At 49.3% G+C, this 18,742-nt stretch overlaps 2 protein-coding genes and 1 non-coding gene across 6 annotated transcripts in view; 1 reads left to right on the top strand and 2 right to left on the bottom strand.

Annotated features, from left to right (window-relative positions):
• The window catches only part of LOC149359116 (myotubularin-related protein 9), a 34,744-nt gene extending 32,085 nt beyond the window's left edge, over positions 1 to 2,659 (bottom strand). Inside the window, exons 1-2 of one of the 3 annotated variants that reach the window (XM_089571339.1) lie at positions 2,286 to 2,659; positions 1,781 to 1,834 (exon numbers count right to left, since the gene is read on the bottom strand). In XM_089571339.1, the coding sequence (XP_089427465.1) occupies positions 1,781 to 1,834; positions 2,286 to 2,323 (92 nt within the window). In that variant the 5' untranslated portion in view covers positions 2,324 to 2,659. The remainder of the gene's footprint in view (positions 1 to 1,780; positions 1,835 to 2,285) is intronic. The other 2 variants (XM_089571341.1, XM_089571340.1) reach the window with 2 other exon arrangements.
• A 767-nt stretch (positions 2,660 to 3,426) lies between these two features.
• Positions 3,427 to 3,497, top strand: TRNAG-ACC (transfer RNA glycine (anticodon ACC)). The gene has a single exon. It is a non-coding gene; the product is annotated as a tRNA-Gly (tRNA).
• A 4,663-nt stretch (positions 3,498 to 8,160) lies between these two features.
• The window catches only part of LOC149359114 (uncharacterized), a 31,798-nt gene continuing 21,216 nt past the window's right edge, over positions 8,161 to 18,742 (bottom strand). For both annotated transcript variants that reach the window (XM_089571337.1, XM_089571338.1), the window contains exons 4-7: positions 13,997 to 14,097; positions 13,489 to 13,596; positions 13,068 to 13,121; positions 8,161 to 12,112 (exon numbers count right to left, since the gene is read on the bottom strand). In XM_089571337.1, coding sequence (XP_089427463.1) covers positions 11,867 to 12,112; positions 13,068 to 13,121; positions 13,489 to 13,596; positions 13,997 to 14,097 — 509 coding nt within the window. In that variant the 3' untranslated portion in view covers positions 8,161 to 11,866. The remainder of the gene's footprint in view (positions 12,113 to 13,067; positions 13,122 to 13,488; positions 13,597 to 13,996; positions 14,098 to 18,742) is intronic.

Here is an 18,742-nt window from a genome sequence, read left to right as displayed (position 1 = left end):
GGAACGGACGCCAAAGAGCTGCGCTCTAAAACAAATATAGATCAAATGAAGCAGCAACATCAGTGCCGAGCTCCCTGTAGTTTTCCTATCAAAATATTCTTCAACGGGTCTAACTTTGCGGCTGCAACATGGCGCTCGGCTGCTGACCCGAAAGACGCGGGTTCGGTCTCGGCCGCTGCGGCCATATTTCGATGGAGGCGAAATTCTAGAGGCCCGCGTACTGTGCGACGTCAGTGCACGTTAAAGGGTCAGTCTACTCACCGAGATGAGTGTATAAATAATGGCATATTCTGGTAGTTGGCACCCTATAACATCAATAACGAGGGGTCTGCGCCCGGTTTAGGCAGGAATTTATATTTTATTTCGGCGTTAAAAGTCGCGTAAAAAAGCATGGTGGCGACCCCAAACGTTCATTTTGTTCAAGAAAGTGGTAGTCTTTTTTTGTAGAAGCATAAGTGAATATACTACGTACCATTTGTATGCCCCAATGTCAGAGAAACGCACGTTTTGTTCTAGTAAACTGTAGAAGGCGTACCGCTCGCTTTTTCTGTAAATCACATGAATATTTATAGTTACACGTACGCAAACGCAGGCACATTCCCACTTTTAGTTCAGCGTATGCTAGCAGAGACGCAAAAATAAACTCAGCCTATAGTGGCGCCATCTGGTCGTCAGGACGGGAACCATTGCTGTAAACAAACCGACTCTCCACTTAAGCCTAGGAGCGGCAGAATCGTCACTCTAATTATTAAAATAAAGGAAATTTATCTCTCATATGTTTTCTTATAGGCGAGATGAGACGAAGCGAAAGACAGGCGCCCCATTTATGGCCAGTGAACGCACTGTAAAAGGCAGCAACAAGGAGAATTCAGTCCGAAGCGAGAGGTCCCGCTTCGACGGGCGCCGCCATGTTTGTCGCCGCGCGGCGGAAATCCAGATGGTTGCCAGATGAGACTACCATCTCATACAGATGTGTTCCCACATTAATAAATTCTATTTTAAAATGTTCTACCGCACTCCTTGGCCCCACAGCTGGCTAAACGGTAATTTGAGTAAAGAGCTATCGGTTGCCGCAAAGAAAATATGGTCGATAAAATTCAGTAGACTGACCCTTTAAAGAACCCCAGGTGGTTGAAATTTCTGGAGCCCTTCACTACGGCATCCCTCATAGCTTGAGTCGCTTTGGGACATTAAACCGCTATAAACCATAAACCATAAACAATAAAATTTTTCGAATTAACTTCGAAATTTACAGGGCGTATAAAATTAGCCTCAGCATGAACGCCTGTTTTTAAATCTCGTCTTTGTGGTTCCCCACGCTAGCGCGGTGGGAACGCCAGCGGAACCGGTTGCAACAGTCCAGAGAGGGGGTGCTTTGACATCCTCCTCTCCATGGAAAGGTAGAAAAAATTGCGAGGAGACAGGACAAAGAGTCGGTCGGCACGCCCAATTTTGACAAGGCACAGCCAAGCATCGTGAATGACGGAAACGTATTGGTGCCCAGAAAGGTTTCGGAACTCGAAAATTGCAAAACCACTTATTTTCTTTGTGATCTAAACCTGCTGATCTGAACTGAAGGGACGTGCTCTGCACAACGCACCCCTGTGTTTGGCTGCGCCTTCAGACAACGAAGAAATCGGGCACTTTCGTGGGTTTGTTGTTACGAAAACTTTTGTGTACCTGTACGTTAGAATTAAACACGTAAATTCGGCTATGAATATTTTCGCACTGAAGACTATCGGTGCTGCGATGCCAAATCATGCAGTCAGTTAACACTTACCTGGCAGGGCTTCCTTTGTTCTTTGGAGATTTTGAGTAGGACACGGACCCATCCCTATAGGCGTCAGAAAGAAAAGTTCGAAGCAGGCGTTGCAGTAACTATGCAGTCGAATCTCCGCAAGTAAGAGTGGCATGGCATATACGATATACATATCTGCATGAATTAAATCTTTCTATAGTTCGATCTGTTTGGAAAGCGCATACACAATGACTCTATGGCAAACAGCGACTGGTAGCACTTCCATGCGTTTCGCTTGTGAACTGTGTGCGTCTTGGCCGGAGTTCGCCAGCATACTGTTCCTCGGTGGTACTGGGGTTAGGACTCAGTGCCTCCCGCATTAGTTCGAGGTAGATGCTACATATTACTGGATCACAGACGCGTATTGAAACTGTCGCCACAAGGATGGCGTTCGGTGAATTCCACGCTTAGCTACACAAGCACATCAGAACGCTTTCCCCGTTGCCACGCGTTGCACTCGCACAGCAGTCAAGGAACGTATACGTACCGGCTGATCAGCGTAGACTCCGTGCTCTGGCTATCCATGGCGCTAGAGTACGCGTCGCACACACACAAAAACAGCAGAATTCAAGCGCAAAGCGGAGCGAAGCGTAGAAACGGCCCAACTACGGCCGGCGTGCACACAGAATGCGTGATTGAGTTACAGCGTCCGCGTGCCCCGGCGCACCTGTTCGTCGCTTTCATCTTTCTCTTTCACTGCCTGCAGGCTGTGCTTCTTCGACTGTGCGCGTGCGCGTATTTGAAGAAAGCAGGCCTAGCAAACATTTTTTTTCTCTCAACTTAGGCAACAGCCAGCATATACTGCAGGACAATGACATGTTGCGCACCTGCTGTGCCAGGACACAGGCAACTTGTTTCATGACGCGCTTCTTGACTGAGCACGTGACAATCGATTCAAAAACATGCGAAGCCCAGCAGCCACGAATAAAAGGGCAGTAAGAGAGAAGCAAGACTGAGAATAAAGAAGCACGAGGTGGTGTAACTGGACATAGCTGCTGGTGGCGGTGGAAACATTTATCGCCAATATTACAGAGGGTGGGGGCGGAGGACACTGCATGGCACTTGGGAGCCCTCCCCGTGTAGGGAGGGCCCCCTTGCAAAACAAAGGAGAGCCCTTCCAGGGCTATCCTAGAGAGAGCACAAGTAACGATCTTGCGCTGGTCCCAGTGGCCGGCAGTGCTGCAATAATTTAATCCGTCTTTTAACGGGGAGTGCCTGCACTGTGGGCGCGCATCCTCGGACGTGTACCGCATAGTGTGGGCATGCCCCTATAACCCCGCTTACCCCCCTTTTCCCTCGCCTACCCGAGAGCTGGGATGCTGCCCTGCTCGACTGCTCTACCTTGAGAGCCAACGCGCTCTCGTCGCTGGGGCACGAGCTGCCGCTGAAGCCACAGGGTTTCCGGACTAGCGACTCCTAGAATTTGCGAGTTGGCCCTCAAGGCCAATCCTCAGTATCTCCTGTAAAAGCCTTAAATATATGTTGTCCACCACCACCACCCAGTTATCTATGGCGCAGGAGGATGTGAGAATCATGGCCAGGTGAGTGATATGTGTGGAAAGTATCCGGGTTTGCCACAGAGCTTGCAGGTGGAGGGAAATGGATCAGGAAAACGGGCGTGTTGCCCCGCCGCGGTGGCTCAGTGGTAAGGCGCTCGCCTACCGAGCAGGAGTACCCGGGTTCGAACCCGGCCGCGGCGGCCGCGTTTCGATGGAGGCGAAGCGCAAGAGGCGCCCGTGTGCTGTGCGATGTCAGTGCACGTTAAAGATCCCCAGTTGGTCGAAAAAAATTATTCCGGAGACCTCCACTACGGCACTTCTTTCTCGCTTTCTTTTTTCACTCCTAACTTCCTCCCTTCCCTTACGGCGCGGTTCAGGCGTCCGCCGAGATATGCGAGACAGATACTGCGCCATTTCCTTTCCTCAAAAAAGAATTCATTTTAAAACGGGCGTGGAGGAGGATGAGGAATGGGGTTGTGCGTGTGCTTGTAGGGACATGTGTACATTATGTACCTTAGTTTTTTAGTGCGAAAGCACTTCTAGCCGCGCTCTCCGCTTCTGCGGTGTTTGTCTGTGTGTGTGAAGCCTCTGAGTAGGAAGTGTAACCGGCTGCCTGGGTCAGTGAACACCTCAAGTTTTCACCACCACCTCAACCGCACTTCCCTAACAGCGCGGTTAGGGTGTCCACCGAGATGTGAGTCAATTACTGCGCCATTTCCCTCCCTCAAAAGCCAGTTTTCGATTTTCCTCGTCCGCTACGGCACCTCTTTCTTTCTGTCTTTCTTCCTTTCCTCTTTCACTCCCACCTTCTTCCCTTCCCTCGCTACGCGGTCGAGGTGTCCACCGAGGTGTGAGGCAGTTCGCGCCTTTCATTTCGTGATAACCAATCATATCACGCGTTTGCTATTCCAGTATCCACGTGCGATGACAGCTTTGTGGTTTTGCCTTGAGAGTCGAGAAAGGTGCTCGGTATAGCGCAAGGGAAAGCTGTGAGTGCGAGCTGTTTGAGGTCGGAAGTGTGCAGGTATACATGCCGAGTTAGACGAACCCATCACCCGCCTGAGTGGTTACACCGTTCGGCTGCTTAGCATGAAGACGCAGGATCAATTCCCAGCCGCGGCGGCCGCGTTTCTGTGGAAGCGAAATCCAAGAACTATGGAGCACTTTGGCAGCCTAAAGGCCCATCTCCATGGACACATCGGAGGCGCACCAGCGCAGTGCTTACGCGCCCAGCGCCGCACCGCGACAAGCGTCGAAAAACACATGCAACTCGATGGCCTGTCGCGGCTACCGCGTTCAGCTCGGCTAGGCGAAGCAAACGGCGCGAAGGGCCGTACCGGATGCCGAGAGAACTACGTTCTCTGATTGGTTACACCGACCGCAAACCAGCGAGTCACTTCCGGCGCCGGCGCGAGCGAGGCGCGAGCGAGGCGCGAATATCTGACATGGACAGATATTTGCCAAGCGCCAGCGCCGGCTCGCGTCGGCGCGTCGCGCATGCGCAGTCCGGCTCCGGCGTACGCTGGTCCGCGTAGGCGCTGCGCTGGTGCGCCTCGGATGTGTCCATGGAGATGGGCCTTTAAAGTGCGCTAGGTGAAAGCCGCTGGCGCATGCGTTCGTTGATCTTCCGCCGTTTCGTGTTCGGAGAGTCGCCCTTCCTCTGCTGAGCCGAACCACCTGGCGCGGAATCGCAGCACCGCTTGGGAGCCATCCTCCTCCACTAGCTGCCGCACACCGACTGACGACCGAGCAGAGCTCGACGCCGCCTAAAGCCCTTTTAGACGTCGCCGCGCCGACAGCTCCACCTGCCGACGAAGATGACGTCGCGCTCATCGATGAGTCTTCCCAGGCGCTGGATGCAGCGCCGGACGGACGGACGGGAGAATGAGCCATTAAAGGCCTTCGCCTTAAAGTTGCGGTGGTCACTTAAGGTCCTTACGTACTGTGAATGCGAAGGCATCCTTTGACCTAAAGCCTTTACGCTAAACGCCTTGCCCATAAAGACATTTGACCTAAATGCCTTTTACCTGTAGGTTTTTACCCTGAAGACCTTAACCCCAAAGTCTTCTGTCCTAAAGGCCTTTACCATAAATGCCTTCAACTTAATGACCATTATCATTGTCGTTATTAATGACCCTCATCGATCATTGTTTATAACGTCCTTTATAATTCCAAGGCTACTAAACTACTCCCGTCTGTATTTGCTTCATTGCCTAGGTCACCCATTACTACCTACTGCTGACGGCATGCGAGACCATGGTGACGCCATGAGGTTTTGGTACCAGTTGGTCAACGCCGACGGGTTTGGTTGCTGATGAGCCATATAATGCACTAACACTAAAAGTCACCTCCCAATGGGCACTGGACGCCCCGTGGACGTCCTGAAGACATCCTGAACGTCCCCAGGACGTCCAGGGGAGGTTCAATGCCCATTGGGCTGTCTCGTCGTCGAGAATAGGCGTAAGGATGATGTGTATTTGAGGAAAGCGCGCGGACGCCTGACGATGGTAGCCGCAATATGGTAACGGCCAGGACCTTTTTCTGCTGGATAGACTGCCGCCTTCGCTTCCATTCTCCGACCTGGGCAGCGTGTACGTCTGTCTAGGTATACTTTCGAGGCTTGGAGCCGCCACCAGCGGCTTCTTCCATCTGAACTGTGCGCCCGGCGTCCCTCATCGTTTTCGGTGCTTTACGAGCCACCACGTTCAACCACTTACCCATTCCGCAAGGGGTCTTGAAAGTGACGCTGGAAGCAAGGGCGTTTTCACGCTGGGCAGCGCGCTGTTTGAGGTACATCGGCTCATGCCCTCTCAGGTCTTAGCAACGGCTTAGGCAGCCTTCTCACCTTCGTGGGCGGGAATACATCCCACGCATCCGGAGCCCGTCAAACTCACAAAATAACATGGACGTCAGGTCACGAAGCACTAGCTGGAAATGATGTAGCCAACGATCTAGCTTGGTATTTAACCAACCGAACGGATCATCATCCCTACTTCATATCCATGCCTAACATAATAGGCTGGAGCGCAGAAAATATCCACCCGCTCACAAAAGACTGAACTATTCCTTGGCCACGACTGAGGGAAATCTCAGACCAGCACTTTCCCAGACCTGTTCATCTTGCACATGTAGGGTTAGCCCTGTACCCAATATTAAAGCAAATGCCCTCGGCCCGGCTGCGGTGGCCGAATTTCGATGGAGGCGAAATTCTAGAGGCCCGCGTACTGCACAATGTCAGTGCACGTCAAAGAACCCCAGGTGGTCGAAATTTCCGGAGCCATCCACTACGGCGTCCCTCACAGTCTGAGTTACTTTGGGACGTTAAAACCTAATAAACCAATAAACCAATCAACATGCCCTTGGTGGGGAGCTTTCCCTGCGCCCTACAATATATCGCGGAATGCACAGCCAAACCAAAGCACTTAACAGTGTCTAACCCTACATATAAGCAGTGGGAGGTGGCCCTCACCAGCGATCGAGGCCCTGCACCACGAACCAGTTGGTTCAGCAAGTCCGTCAGTCAGCGAAAGCCACTGGCGCCCTGGACTACAGGGGTGCCACCCAAGTTGCTCGACCAATCTTCCTTGCTCGAATAGATGAGTTTCTAAAGGCAATCGATGGGAATGCATTTCTGCAGCTCTGGCACCCATTGCTTCGAGTGGATATCTGCAATTTTTAACGCGATAGCGTAATGAGCTCGTGTCGCAGAAAATCCGGCGTCGACGTCAGCGGCGTCGCTGTCGTTGACTGTGGGCGAAAGTTCCATAAAAAATCCCCAGAGAAGCAACTTAGGATGCATGTGGGCCACTTAAGTCACGTAACCTTGTAGCGTCATCACAGCTGCCCATCGGATTGTGAGCGAATTGCGCACCGTAGCAGGCGGCAGTTACATTAATGATTGGCCGCGAGAGGTTGCTCGGGAATAGCAACCTGGGTAGCACAAGTCCCACTGATGGCAGCGCCTGCCATCACAGGGCGGTGGCGCATCGCTTAACCGCTGCACCACTGCGCCAGGATTGGTATGAGGATTCCCAGAGATCTATGACTGTTAAGTATAGAGAATGGCCAATTCTGCATATATGGGTGTTGCCCCATTAACGCTATCACTTGTATGCCCTTAAGGCGGAGCTTAAGACATGCGCCATTTTTTTTTCAGGTAATCATTGATCACAAAGATAATACTTGCTGTTTTAGTGGTCGTTTCACAAAAATAAAGAGAAATAGAATTTTAATCATTCGCTGAAATATTTCCCTGAAGTATTTCAAATCTAGCGCTTTCTCTTTTTTCCTGCCCTTTCTTCCTTGGCTACTTGTCGATGGTTGCGTGAGATGTTCTTCTTTTCCCAGTTGTATTATTTATCGGCATTTTCGTATTCTAACACAATGATTGTTATTTCTCAGCATATCGGCTGCATTACGTGTTTCCGTTCCAGCAAGGCTGCTGGTGCACTAGTTGGTTCATGGCGTCTTGGAAGAAAGGCTGAGCGCAACGTAGGACGAGGACGCGAAGTAGACAGAACGGGCGCTCACTTGCAATTAATTTATTTCGGAAGACAGTTGGACGATTCAGAGACCAATGGAACGACGGCTGGATGGTCGTCGGGTCATCTTCTGAGATAAACGAGCTGTCCTGTCTGTCTACTTCGCGTCCTCGTCGTCACTTTGTCCTAACAAGTGTTTTTAATTATTTTGCGCGTTTGTTTCGGCGCCACAGTGCATCAGTGCCTGCCGCCACTCTCTGGCCCAGCTTCATATTATGCCCGAGTTTGCCTTCCTTTAGGCAAATGTGTCAGGACATCACACGCAGTTGTGTATACACGTCGCTAGTGCACATAACGAAGATCAGCATGCAGCAATGACAACTTTCAACACTTCGAAAATTTTTATTGGGATCTTCTAAAATGGCCCCGTTTGAATTGTGCAGCGCATGCGTAGATGAAAGGAAGAGAGAGGGGTCAAAGAGAAAGAAGCAAATCACTTTGAGACGAGAGGAGGGGGAGGGAGTGCAAAAAGAATAATTCCGGTTAAGTAAACAAAGCGTCGGACAGTCGCTTGAAGGGACAGGTCCAAGGTTTCAGGCCTCAGGAGCGTGACGCACAAAACTGCCCTCAAGTGAGCGCAATCCAAAAGTACCATGGGCCATTCTCACTGGCTGTCACAAATGACCGGAGCACAAAGTTTGCTGATGGCGATGATCAGCGAGGCGCCAACCCCCTCATGAGGGACGAGGTGAAACTTCAAGCCAAAACGTACTCACGTAAGAAGAGTTTTCTGAACCTCGCCCATGGGCTCCTTTCGAGGAGAGCACCCCAACAAGAATTATTATACTTCATCTCACAAAGTCCGCCGCTGTGGCTTAGTGGTTATGGCACTCGGCTGCTGATCCGAAAGACGTGGGTTCGATCCCAACCGCGGCGGTCGGATTTCGGTGGAGGCGAAATTCTAGAGGCCCGTGTAGTGTGCGATATCAGTTTAAAGAATTCGAGGTGGTCGGAATTTCCGGAGCCCTTCACTACGGCGTCTCTCATAGCCTTAGTCGCTTTGGAACGTTAAGCCCCCATAAACCATAAACCATGAACTTCCTCTAAAAAGTCGTTTGCAGCACAGTGAAAGGTAGAGCTCTCTCATCCAATCACCGCCAAGGAAGACAACACATAGTCCCTCAAATATTTGAGCAGTGATGTGACTATTTTTCAAATAGTTATTGCAGTGATCGAAACGGAAGTTCAGGGTGATGTTTTGAGAGTACAGCGAGCGTTTCATTCCCTGGTTAAATTAGCACAGAAAGTCCGCACGAACACAGCACTGCAGAGGCCTGCTGCGAAGTGGTGTGGCGCCATTCGAAAACATGGAATCCACCACGTCGGCCGAGACTCCTGCGCGCGACTGTACGTGCAGCAGCTGGACACTGGTGCTCTTTCTACCAGTCGGGGAGCGAGGGTTGCCGAGGAACATGTTTTGCAGCGCTTGCCGTTCAGCTCAGATCACCGCAGCCTTCGCAGCGCTGCAGACTACTTGTGCGATGGAGTACAGACAATATGCTAAAGTGCCAGGTCATACGGCTCGGTACGCCACGTGAGAGTCGGCGCAGACATGATTAAACGTCGGGTCAGAATAGTCAGGCCTTTCTCATGCTATTCATGGGACACATTCACCAGGCTCTTCCTACATTTCTGGATATTAAGATCGTTTGTTACACGCCGACGTCAATGCACCGACCAATCGTGACGGCTTAGGTGTCACAGTCAAGGCGGCTTTAGTGGTCCGCCCCTGAACTGCCAGTCATGACGTCTAACATGTGTCAGCTGAGCCGTGCATCTTGAATAGCTCTTTCTCGGGCCAATGACTACAGCGAATGAGGCGGGAGCTAAGGATCTATCCAATCACGGTTTTATCTTGCGTACGCTGGTGCGCATATATAAGGCATACCCGCTGATATGACCCACAAATCTCCAGATAGATTCGTGAGCGCTATCCACGGGTGATTTTGAGACACAACAATACCACGACATAAGGAAAAAGTGCGAGATAAGCACAATGTGGAATAAAACCTTATGATTTGTTTGGTTACTTTGTCTTGGTTACTTTTAGCTGCCTCGCACTGCAATGTAACTCGCTAGGCCTATTGAGGTTTAAGCCCGCTTTGGGACTGCGAGTTCTTTACCACTGCCCGTTGATAGGCTCGACACGAAAGAAAAAAAAAAGAACAATATGAAAAGGATTAAGAGACGCTCGCGAAACATTAAACTTTCGTGCAGTGAAGGTCTTTTGATAAATTTGTATACCGATTCCCTTTTAGCTATTTTCTAGCAAAAAATTATTAAAGGGCCCCGCATGGTACAGCCCACAAAAGTGAATGGCTTTTGTGTGTGGTTTTTCTCGTGTGTCCTCTAAGAGGGGGATGAATTGAAGACACGTTTTAAGACCGTGGGGATCAAAGACCCCAGCAGCCGCAAAAATTTCGTTCTGATGCGAGCGATTCTTGTATGCAAAGACGCCACCATATTGTGGAACATACCCAGTACGCTTCACCTGTCTAGATGCGAAGAATGCGAAATAGTGGTTAGCTAGGGACCACGACTCAATTTTGCGAAAAATGGTTGTATTCAGATTTGTGCAAAATGTGCGAGCAAACGAGCCTTCGTCGACACTTTTTTTTTTTTTTTTTCAGATGGCACAAGCTCACCGTAGCCATTGCGGTAAGGCACCTCGAAGAAGGTTATCTGCGCCTCCGCGCATGCCTTGCGAGAGCATTTGCGTGCACAGTTCGGCACCTTTTAGATCAAGGTGAAGCGGCGAAAGCGTCGACCGGTGATCATGACAGAATGAAAAGGACGACACTCGTTGTGTCGTCCTTTTCACCACGTTCTCCCACAGCGTTATTTTGTAGTCGCGTTTAGTAAACAACCGACCCACTAGTGTATACGGACTGGCGAAGCTGCAGGAGATGACTTGGTGGCGTTGAGAGAGGATGGGTAGAGCTGCAATATGGAGGTCTCTCAAGTGTGCCGAGATGTACGCATTTTTGCAGCGTGATTTGATGCTTCACTGTGCTTAGCCATCAGTCAAAGAGAGCCAAAAGTGAGCGCAGAGAACAAAGCGTGAAACTCGATTCTGGAGCTGACTAGTTCGCTTGCAATGCGTCACGTGACTAGCCGAAGAGTACAGACTGAATGTAATGCGTTTTTAGCTCAGTACGTCCGCCAGCTTACTTGTTGTAGTCGGGCTATGATGCCTAGTGGTGCTCGTCAGCCAGGCGCTCTCGCAATCGGAACAATAGGCTTTTATGTATGCATCAGCAGAGCGTGCTGGTACAACGGCTTCGGATGGCTACGTCGGCAAAGCTGGAGGGGAGCTACGACGAGCAGACATCGTCGCTTCAGCGTACACAGTACAAGGGTTAGAAAGGGCCAGAAGCTTCCTGGAACTGGCGCGCAATTCTCGGAGCATGCAATTGATTAAAGGAGCCGCACTCGCCGAGTGTGCCAGTGCAAAAAGTCAGAGAGTCGGGCGCAATAATTCACTCTCGTTAACGCTTGGAAGTCGAGGTAAAGGCGGAGGTTTTGCAACCGAGCGAGACACCGAATGATGGAAGCCAAAAAATAAAATTAAAGCCAGAGAATTAGAGAATTAGAGAAAATTAGAGCCAGAGAATTAAAGCCCTTATGTAATACCCTCTAACGAGGGTCTTTAAGGTATTAAAGTGAAGTGAAGTGAAGTGAAGAAGCGAGCGAACGAGAAAGGAACGTTAGTAAAGTTAGCGAAAACCGAATCAGCTGGAGGCAGAACTCACTTCAGCAAGCTCTTCTGCTGAGTTGGTGAGAGGCGAAACGAACAAGGTTGAGTTGAGTTCTCCCGAAAGAGTTCCCAATCGCGAACCGCCCCCTGGTGGTGTCCCGTCGCAACGGGTTTGCACCAGGCTCGTAGGAAAAGGAGTTGCGGTCGTGATATGGTGAGATGAAGCGCTGCACCAATAAACTATGTACACAAAGCTTGCATATTGCTCAAAATACGTAGAGCCGTTGCCGGTGTTCTCCGCAGCTCGAAAAGTGCTCTTCTTCGTCCCTCTTCACATGTAGAGGCGCATACCGATCCCGCTCTTGGGATCCTCAGAGCGCCCTTCTTCGCATCCATCGTAGGGCGGAGGTTTCTGGAGGTAGTCCAGCAGGAAGGGTGGCAGTCGCTTGTGAGGCGGCAGGTCGTCGATGTGCAGCTGCGGCACTTGGGACGCCACTGACGGCAAGGTGTCCTCCTGGCGCGACTCGCGTTCCTGGAGCTCCCGGTAGTAGGACACGCTCAGCAACAGGAAGTACGTCTGCGCCAACAGGAAGGACCACAACGAAGTGAAATTTAAAGCCTGAATCCAGCCAAAAAAATTGTGAGCGGTGTAAACAAATCGACAAAAGCGGCCAAGAGGGAATCATGTTCGTAATACGCGAACACATGACGACAGCAAGTAATGTTTAATAGTCTCAAGAACTTAATACCGACATTTTGTATCTGAACCGCACTGCAGGAAGTCGATTTCCACTACGGCTGAGATGCACAATTTTGAAAAAGAACGATGCCACGCTTGCTATTCTTGGAATACCTTGGCTACTTCAGACGCATTGCGCCCAGCGCTGTGGCCGCTAATGGCGGCCCAAATCATGCTTTTGGCAACTGTAACCCTATCAGACCCCCCACCTAATTCCACGACCCGGACATGACACGTTTGATAAAGTTTTGTCTCTCGCAACAGCAGGGATCGGGCGACGATATCGTTCTGTTCTTTGTTGGAAATTATCAAATATCGGTATTTTGATTGGATACCCGAACTCACGAGGAAAGCGTGGCAGTGTACAAATGATAACACGCCGTTGCAACAAGCTTTCAAGCAGATATACGTGAGTGTTCTTGCGTAAGCTAAGCTTGAGCCCTAATCAACGTTACCTCAATTTTTGGTATATTGTACTTGAGTGTGGCCTTTACGCTCGTTTTCATAATGTATGAGCAATAGCAGCGACATGCAACGTAAATCGCTGTTGCAGGGTACTCCAGGCATTACGATTACTACAGCATCAAAGTGCTCGCGTGGCATCCAAAAGATCTGCGGAGAATAGGCGAAATTCTGATGGCGACCGTCGTGCACACCGAGGCCTCAAGCGCCTGCGACCAACATATTTTACAGCATAGGCTTTATCCGAAGGTAGGCCTTGCCATTTGCTTTTTTTTTTCTTGCAAACCCAAGTTGAAAATCGTGAAAACAAAAAGCAAAGTTGATTACGTACCCTCGCCAAGACGATGAACAAAATCGGGATAAGAGTGTGCAAGGGTATTGGCACCTAAAACAAGAAACAATGATCCAATGAAAGACAGGTTCAAGAAGAGAACACAGTACACTGAACTAAGTAGTGGACCAAGGCGAGGAAAACTTACAACTTAGAGCACAAAAGCAATCGGTCGTTATCCCCCCACCCTCCCACAACATCCCTCCATCCCAAGTTTGTTTCCTTCCACCACCCTTTCAACCATTCACAGCTGCACACCGTGCTGCCCGTCACCATAGCCCCTGCAGCTGGTTCCGAATCATCGGGCTAGTCTAAGGCGATGCTCCAATTTTTTGTGTCAATAAAATCCAAACAAGGTAAACAGTTCTATCAAATCACAGGCATGGTTTCCAGCCATGAAACAACCAACAGTTCAACTCACAGCCTGGTAGCGACGGCAGGAGAGTACGATGATCGCTGACATGAGCGCCGGAGACACGATTCCGCACGTTGTCAGTCCGATGAACGGCAACAGGAGCCAGCGACTTTCCTGCAGTTGGCCGACCAGAAGGAGCAAGGTTCTCTTAGTCATTTATATCTCTAAGGTCAGTATTTCCAGAGATCTTGATATTGTTCGGAAAAAGCATGCTGAAGACTGCCGACTGCCACCGCCTCCCGTTTGCCATCACTGTATACGTGGATTTAGCGTCTGTGAGGGACATCCCTGAATACCAACGAAATACGAATTTCTACGCTTACATTTAACCTTGTTCTCTAGGCTAGGGAGTTTCTGGCGTTTTGTGAGGGTGCTTTTGAAGGGCCAGTTTTATAGGCAACTTGTCCTTCAAGTGAGAAGAAGGTGTGATGCTTAAGCTATCATGAAGAAGGTGTATGTGCGCAAGTAGAAAATCGTGACGCTGCCCGGAAGTGGGAAACAAGTGATGACGCACCAGCGTGGTTGCTTTGATGGCCAGCCAGGAGGACATCATCTCGAAGAGCAGTATCAGGCCGAAGCCCAACATGGCCATGAATTCCACCACGGGAGAAGCAGCTGCACCAAAGCGGGGATGGAGTGAACAGGTTTGAAGGTGATTGTTGTAGGTGAGTTTTAGGTGTTTGAAAAGCTTTGTAGGTGCGTGGACCTTGGATATAGGTTTTGGCCAACATTTCCTATTTGCCTTAGTAGACGCCTGTTTCTTAGTTTTCTTTAAAAAAAAAGTTATTTTGCGTGAAACGCAGGTACTATGCTCTTTTTAAGGACCTTGACATGTAACAATGCGATTAGGGCAATTCCCCAAAGTTAGATAAATTTTAAACTAAAGATTAATTACAACAAATATCTATTCAAGAGTAACCATTAAGGTTACAAAATGAAACTCTAAAGCGTTCATTGACGAAAACTGTTTTTTGTTCGGAGCTCCAAATTGGGAACATTTCTATACCGGCCTCGAATAACCGCACTCAACTAAAATGATTGGAAGAGAGATGGTACGGCAGAGACGTGTTGATCAACAATTAGAAATCTAAACGGTATTAAAACTTGTTCATGAAAACTCCCTGTGGTAGAGCGAAACCCACAGAGCTGACTACCAAGACAATTATTCCCATGTCTGTTGCTTGGCCTGCATGTATCCCCGGTATACAAAGGCCCTGCGCTCAAAGACTTTCGCCAAAGGCAGGCTTTTGCGTTGTTGCTTGTCTAACCTGTGTCATTCTTTTCATTAGATGATTTAGATCTTACGCCAAGGTCATTCGGGCTTCATAAGTTTAGTTGTGAACTGCTGACAGCATTCATTGTTCATACAAATATATGCGAGCACTACAGTATGCATACGCACGGTGTTCCGCCGCAGACTTCGAAAATTTTAACGGAGTGTCTAGCGTTCCGTCCAGACGGAACATTTGCTGCCGCTGCAGTTCCGTCCAGACGGAATATTTACTGCAGCTAGAGTTCCGTCCATACAATAGACAGTTTTAGTTTCACGTACGTAGAAGCTTCACGTAAGTAGAGCGCTTACGGGTCACCAGTGGGCATGCGCAGAACGTGAAGTGTATGCGTGGGTCGCACGGACCTAAGCGAGATTCGGATCTCTGCGTTTCGGTCTTCACGTTGTTTGCGTACAGGCGCTGCCATAAGTAAACGGAGCACGCTATTGCGTTCGAAGTGCATTCACGCCTTCTCGACTGGAAATGAAGAAACCTTGTTTGTCTACAAGAAAGCCCACCAACGTCCGCTACCAGCATGCGGGCACCACTGCTGGAAATTTCATTTAGGTGTCGCGTGAAAAATATTCGAAGACAGTTGCGTGCTCCGTTTACTTTTGTCCGCGCCTGTACGTGGCGTTGGCAAGATGGCGGCGCCCTGCCCGCCCGCTTCAGAGCGAATACAGCTTCGCCGCTAATCCCTCGACGTGGTATCATGCTGTAAACTATTGTATTTGCCTTCAGTTGGCCCATTCTTGCTCTCGCATGAAGTTTTAGGTGATAGCTAGCTTTTGTTTTCCAGATAGAAATCCGATTCAGCCGCTTCTAAGCTTGAACGAGAAGCATTTGTGGTCGTCATAGCAACGAGTGTGCCGACGATCTCGCGAGACCACGCGAAGCTCAAAACCTCGCGGGATATGGCGTGACCCTCAGCACAGCCAGCGGGAAAAGCAAAACGGTGCAGGTTTTGGCTCCATACGCACACGTTGTCAACATGAGTGGGACACCAGCGCGCCTTCGCTTCTCAAAAAGCGATGATTTCAATATGCTGCGGGGCGTGAAGGAATGCAATCCCTTTGAAGATAACATGCAACATACAGTTCGGTGGAATGAAATCGCGCAGCGTTTGTCAGAAGAAAGGGGGAAAGTATTTACCGCCCGCAGTGTGGCTTGGCCTAGCTCCGCTCCAAGCAGCTCGACTAAACAAAATTAGTTTTGTTTATCTGTACTAGATGGCGCGGCACAACATGCTAGCGCATTTTTTAGGTTCTATGGCAGATCTACACAGTTTGCTTCTCGTACGTGTAGCTAAAAATGTACGAAGCGACACGAGCGTACGCTGCGTTGACTGCTCACGTTTACGTGCGTGGAGGTTCTACGTACGTAAAACTAAAACTGTCTAATATCCGTACTGTCTATACTATACAAAAGGGGTGATTTCTACCCACGTAAAGCATTTATTTGCCTCTGGAATAACAAGTTCACAAAGCTGTATCCAGATGTTCTCTCTACGCATGTATACGGCACCAAAATATCTGTCCGCGTACTGCGTTTAGTTGCATTCTCGAAAGTGTAACTTCCGTGCATGCATGCAGGATCGGGAAAATGACACTGTTAGAAGCAGAGTGCAGAAACTCTTCGCGAAGTGATGTGAAGCCCTGTCGCTGTTTGTGCTGCAAGATGACGTAGCGCGAAAAAGACTAAGACGTACGCAAACGGTCAACAAGCATTATGCAAACGCACCAACAAACCCAAGCCAAAACTTGCTCTATTGCCATTTCTCACTGACTGCATGGAAAATAAAATGATGCAGCAGAATATCCTGTCACACATTAGGCGGAACAGGATTGCCACTTTTTTAAATGGACATGCAAAATTCTGCAATCAAACAGGTTTCCCAATCCCTAACGCCAGCTTTAATTCCGTCTTGACATAACTCTTGTGGCAGATAATGCTGGACGGAACTGTATGGTGTCAGATACAGTTCCGTCTGGACGGAACCCCACCGCTACATGCAGTTCCGTCCGGACGGAACTCTAGCGCAAATTGTAGTTCCGTCTGGACGGAACTCTAGCCACAGCCAAATTTTAAACGTAGGTTTTGCTTTTTTTTGTCAAAAGAGTTTTTTTTTTCTGCGTGGTGGGCACCAGAAAATAGCTTAGACATGCCAACAGCAAGCTGATCAGCTAAAATCTAATGGCCAACTTCTTATGTATATTTTGATTTTTGTTCAGATGTTCATAGCCTACCGTTATTAATATACGCATATAATATTCACCACTGGTACGAATATTCGTACGAAACGAATAATCGTGGAAAAAGAGGAGCGATAGCGTTCTTCCCCGGGCATTACTCCTCTGCACGGACAAGAGAAATCTTTGCAGCCTGTGCTACCGCGCACAAGGGGTCGTCAAGTGTCAGCAAACCTTCAGTCTCCCTGTTCCCCATGAGTTGGCGTATCTTAATTCCTGAATGACAAGCCCTAGTGCCTTTGCTTTTGATGATGTTTATTTTTCTTGTTTATTTCTTTTTTTCCATCTTCTGGGCAAGCCTTCTTCACATGGATTTATGCTTTCTCTCTTCATAACGTACAGTCACTAACTCGTACAATAACGCACTTTAATGGAATACTCTAGCACCAAATCTCAATAAATGAAAGGGACGAGAGCTATACGTATGAGCCATGGCCTCCAAAATCTGGCAAAAAAGCAGAGTTTGATGAACCGGAGGGGCACCGCCGCGTCGAGAACATTGATTTTTAAGAAAAGGAAATGGCGCGCGGTAACAGTCTCATATACTCTGCGATGTCAATGCACGTTAAAGATCCCCAGGTGGTCGAATGTAGTGGAGGTCTCCGGAATAATTTCGACCTCCACTACATACCCGACATACATACATACATACCCGGTACATACCCGACAAATATATGCAAGGTCTGCAACGCCAATGTAGCCACTTTAACTCACATGCTCTGGGACTGTAACAAAAACCTTCACGGTGCTAATTCCGGAACCCTCCCGCCGCGGTTGGCCGCTGCCTTGCGCAGCCCCAGCCTCGGGGACCAACTCTGGGCCGTCCAGCAGGCCCGCGAGGCGACGGCGAGGCAGCGCCTCGACGTCCCCACGTGGGAGACCTAAGGCCCCGTCGGCGAAAGCTCTGCAGGACTATGAATAAAGTTGTTACCAACCAACCAACCTCCACTACGGCACCTCTTTCTCTCTTTCTTCTTTCACTCACACCTTTCTACCTTCCCTTGCGGCGCGGTTCAGGTGTCCACCGAGATATGTGAGACAGTTACTGCGCCATTTCCATTCCTCAAGACCAATTTTCATTGTTCAACGTGTTCCGAGATAGTTACGCATGTAAGGTGTAATTCGACGCGAAACTTCCATTGTGTGTTGCACTTATTGGGTTGGACGTTTCTTCCGTTTCGAAAGCCGAAAGACAAAAGACGGTTATCAACTTCGCTGGTCGCTCAATGCCATTGGCAGAACAAACACCGCGCCGGGAGGAGCTTCACGCCGATCGTTACAGCCTTGCATGCGTAATTACGCGGATCGAGATGAGAATTTGGAGGCGAATATCCAGGAACGCGCGCATGCTAGGAGAAATCTACCAAATGGAGTCGTTTAGGAATGTGACCGCCTGCAGGTTTCCAATATCAACGTGCACGTCAGCTGCACTGGTTATTAATTTCTTTTAGTTAATTAGGAGGTTGGCGACGACAATTATTCTCTCACTTCGTGTCTGTCTGGTCGCGTAGCCTACTTGCGAAAGCATTTTTTCTGCTCTACTTATTGTTTTTGTTTAATTTCACAACGTGTAATTTTGAGCACCAAGGGGTGGTCGCCACAAGAACGCTTGCTAGTGCTATGAATTACCAAGCCCGAAGGGTTAGAACGCCGAGTTTCGAGGCGACGCAGTGTGCGAGCATTTGACTCAGCAATACACGCCTCGGTTTCAAGTCTTCACGGTGGCGTCAAAGTATGTCT

Source organism: Amblyomma mixtum, chromosome 2 (genome assembly GCF_055824585.1).
Source record: "Amblyomma mixtum isolate Tamu chromosome 2, ASM5582458v1, whole genome shotgun sequence".
Classification (NCBI taxonomy): domain Eukaryota; kingdom Metazoa; phylum Arthropoda; class Arachnida; order Ixodida; family Ixodidae; genus Amblyomma; species Amblyomma mixtum.
The sequence above is the reverse complement of the archived record's forward strand: the minus strand, read 5'-3'. Positions and strand labels throughout refer to the sequence as shown.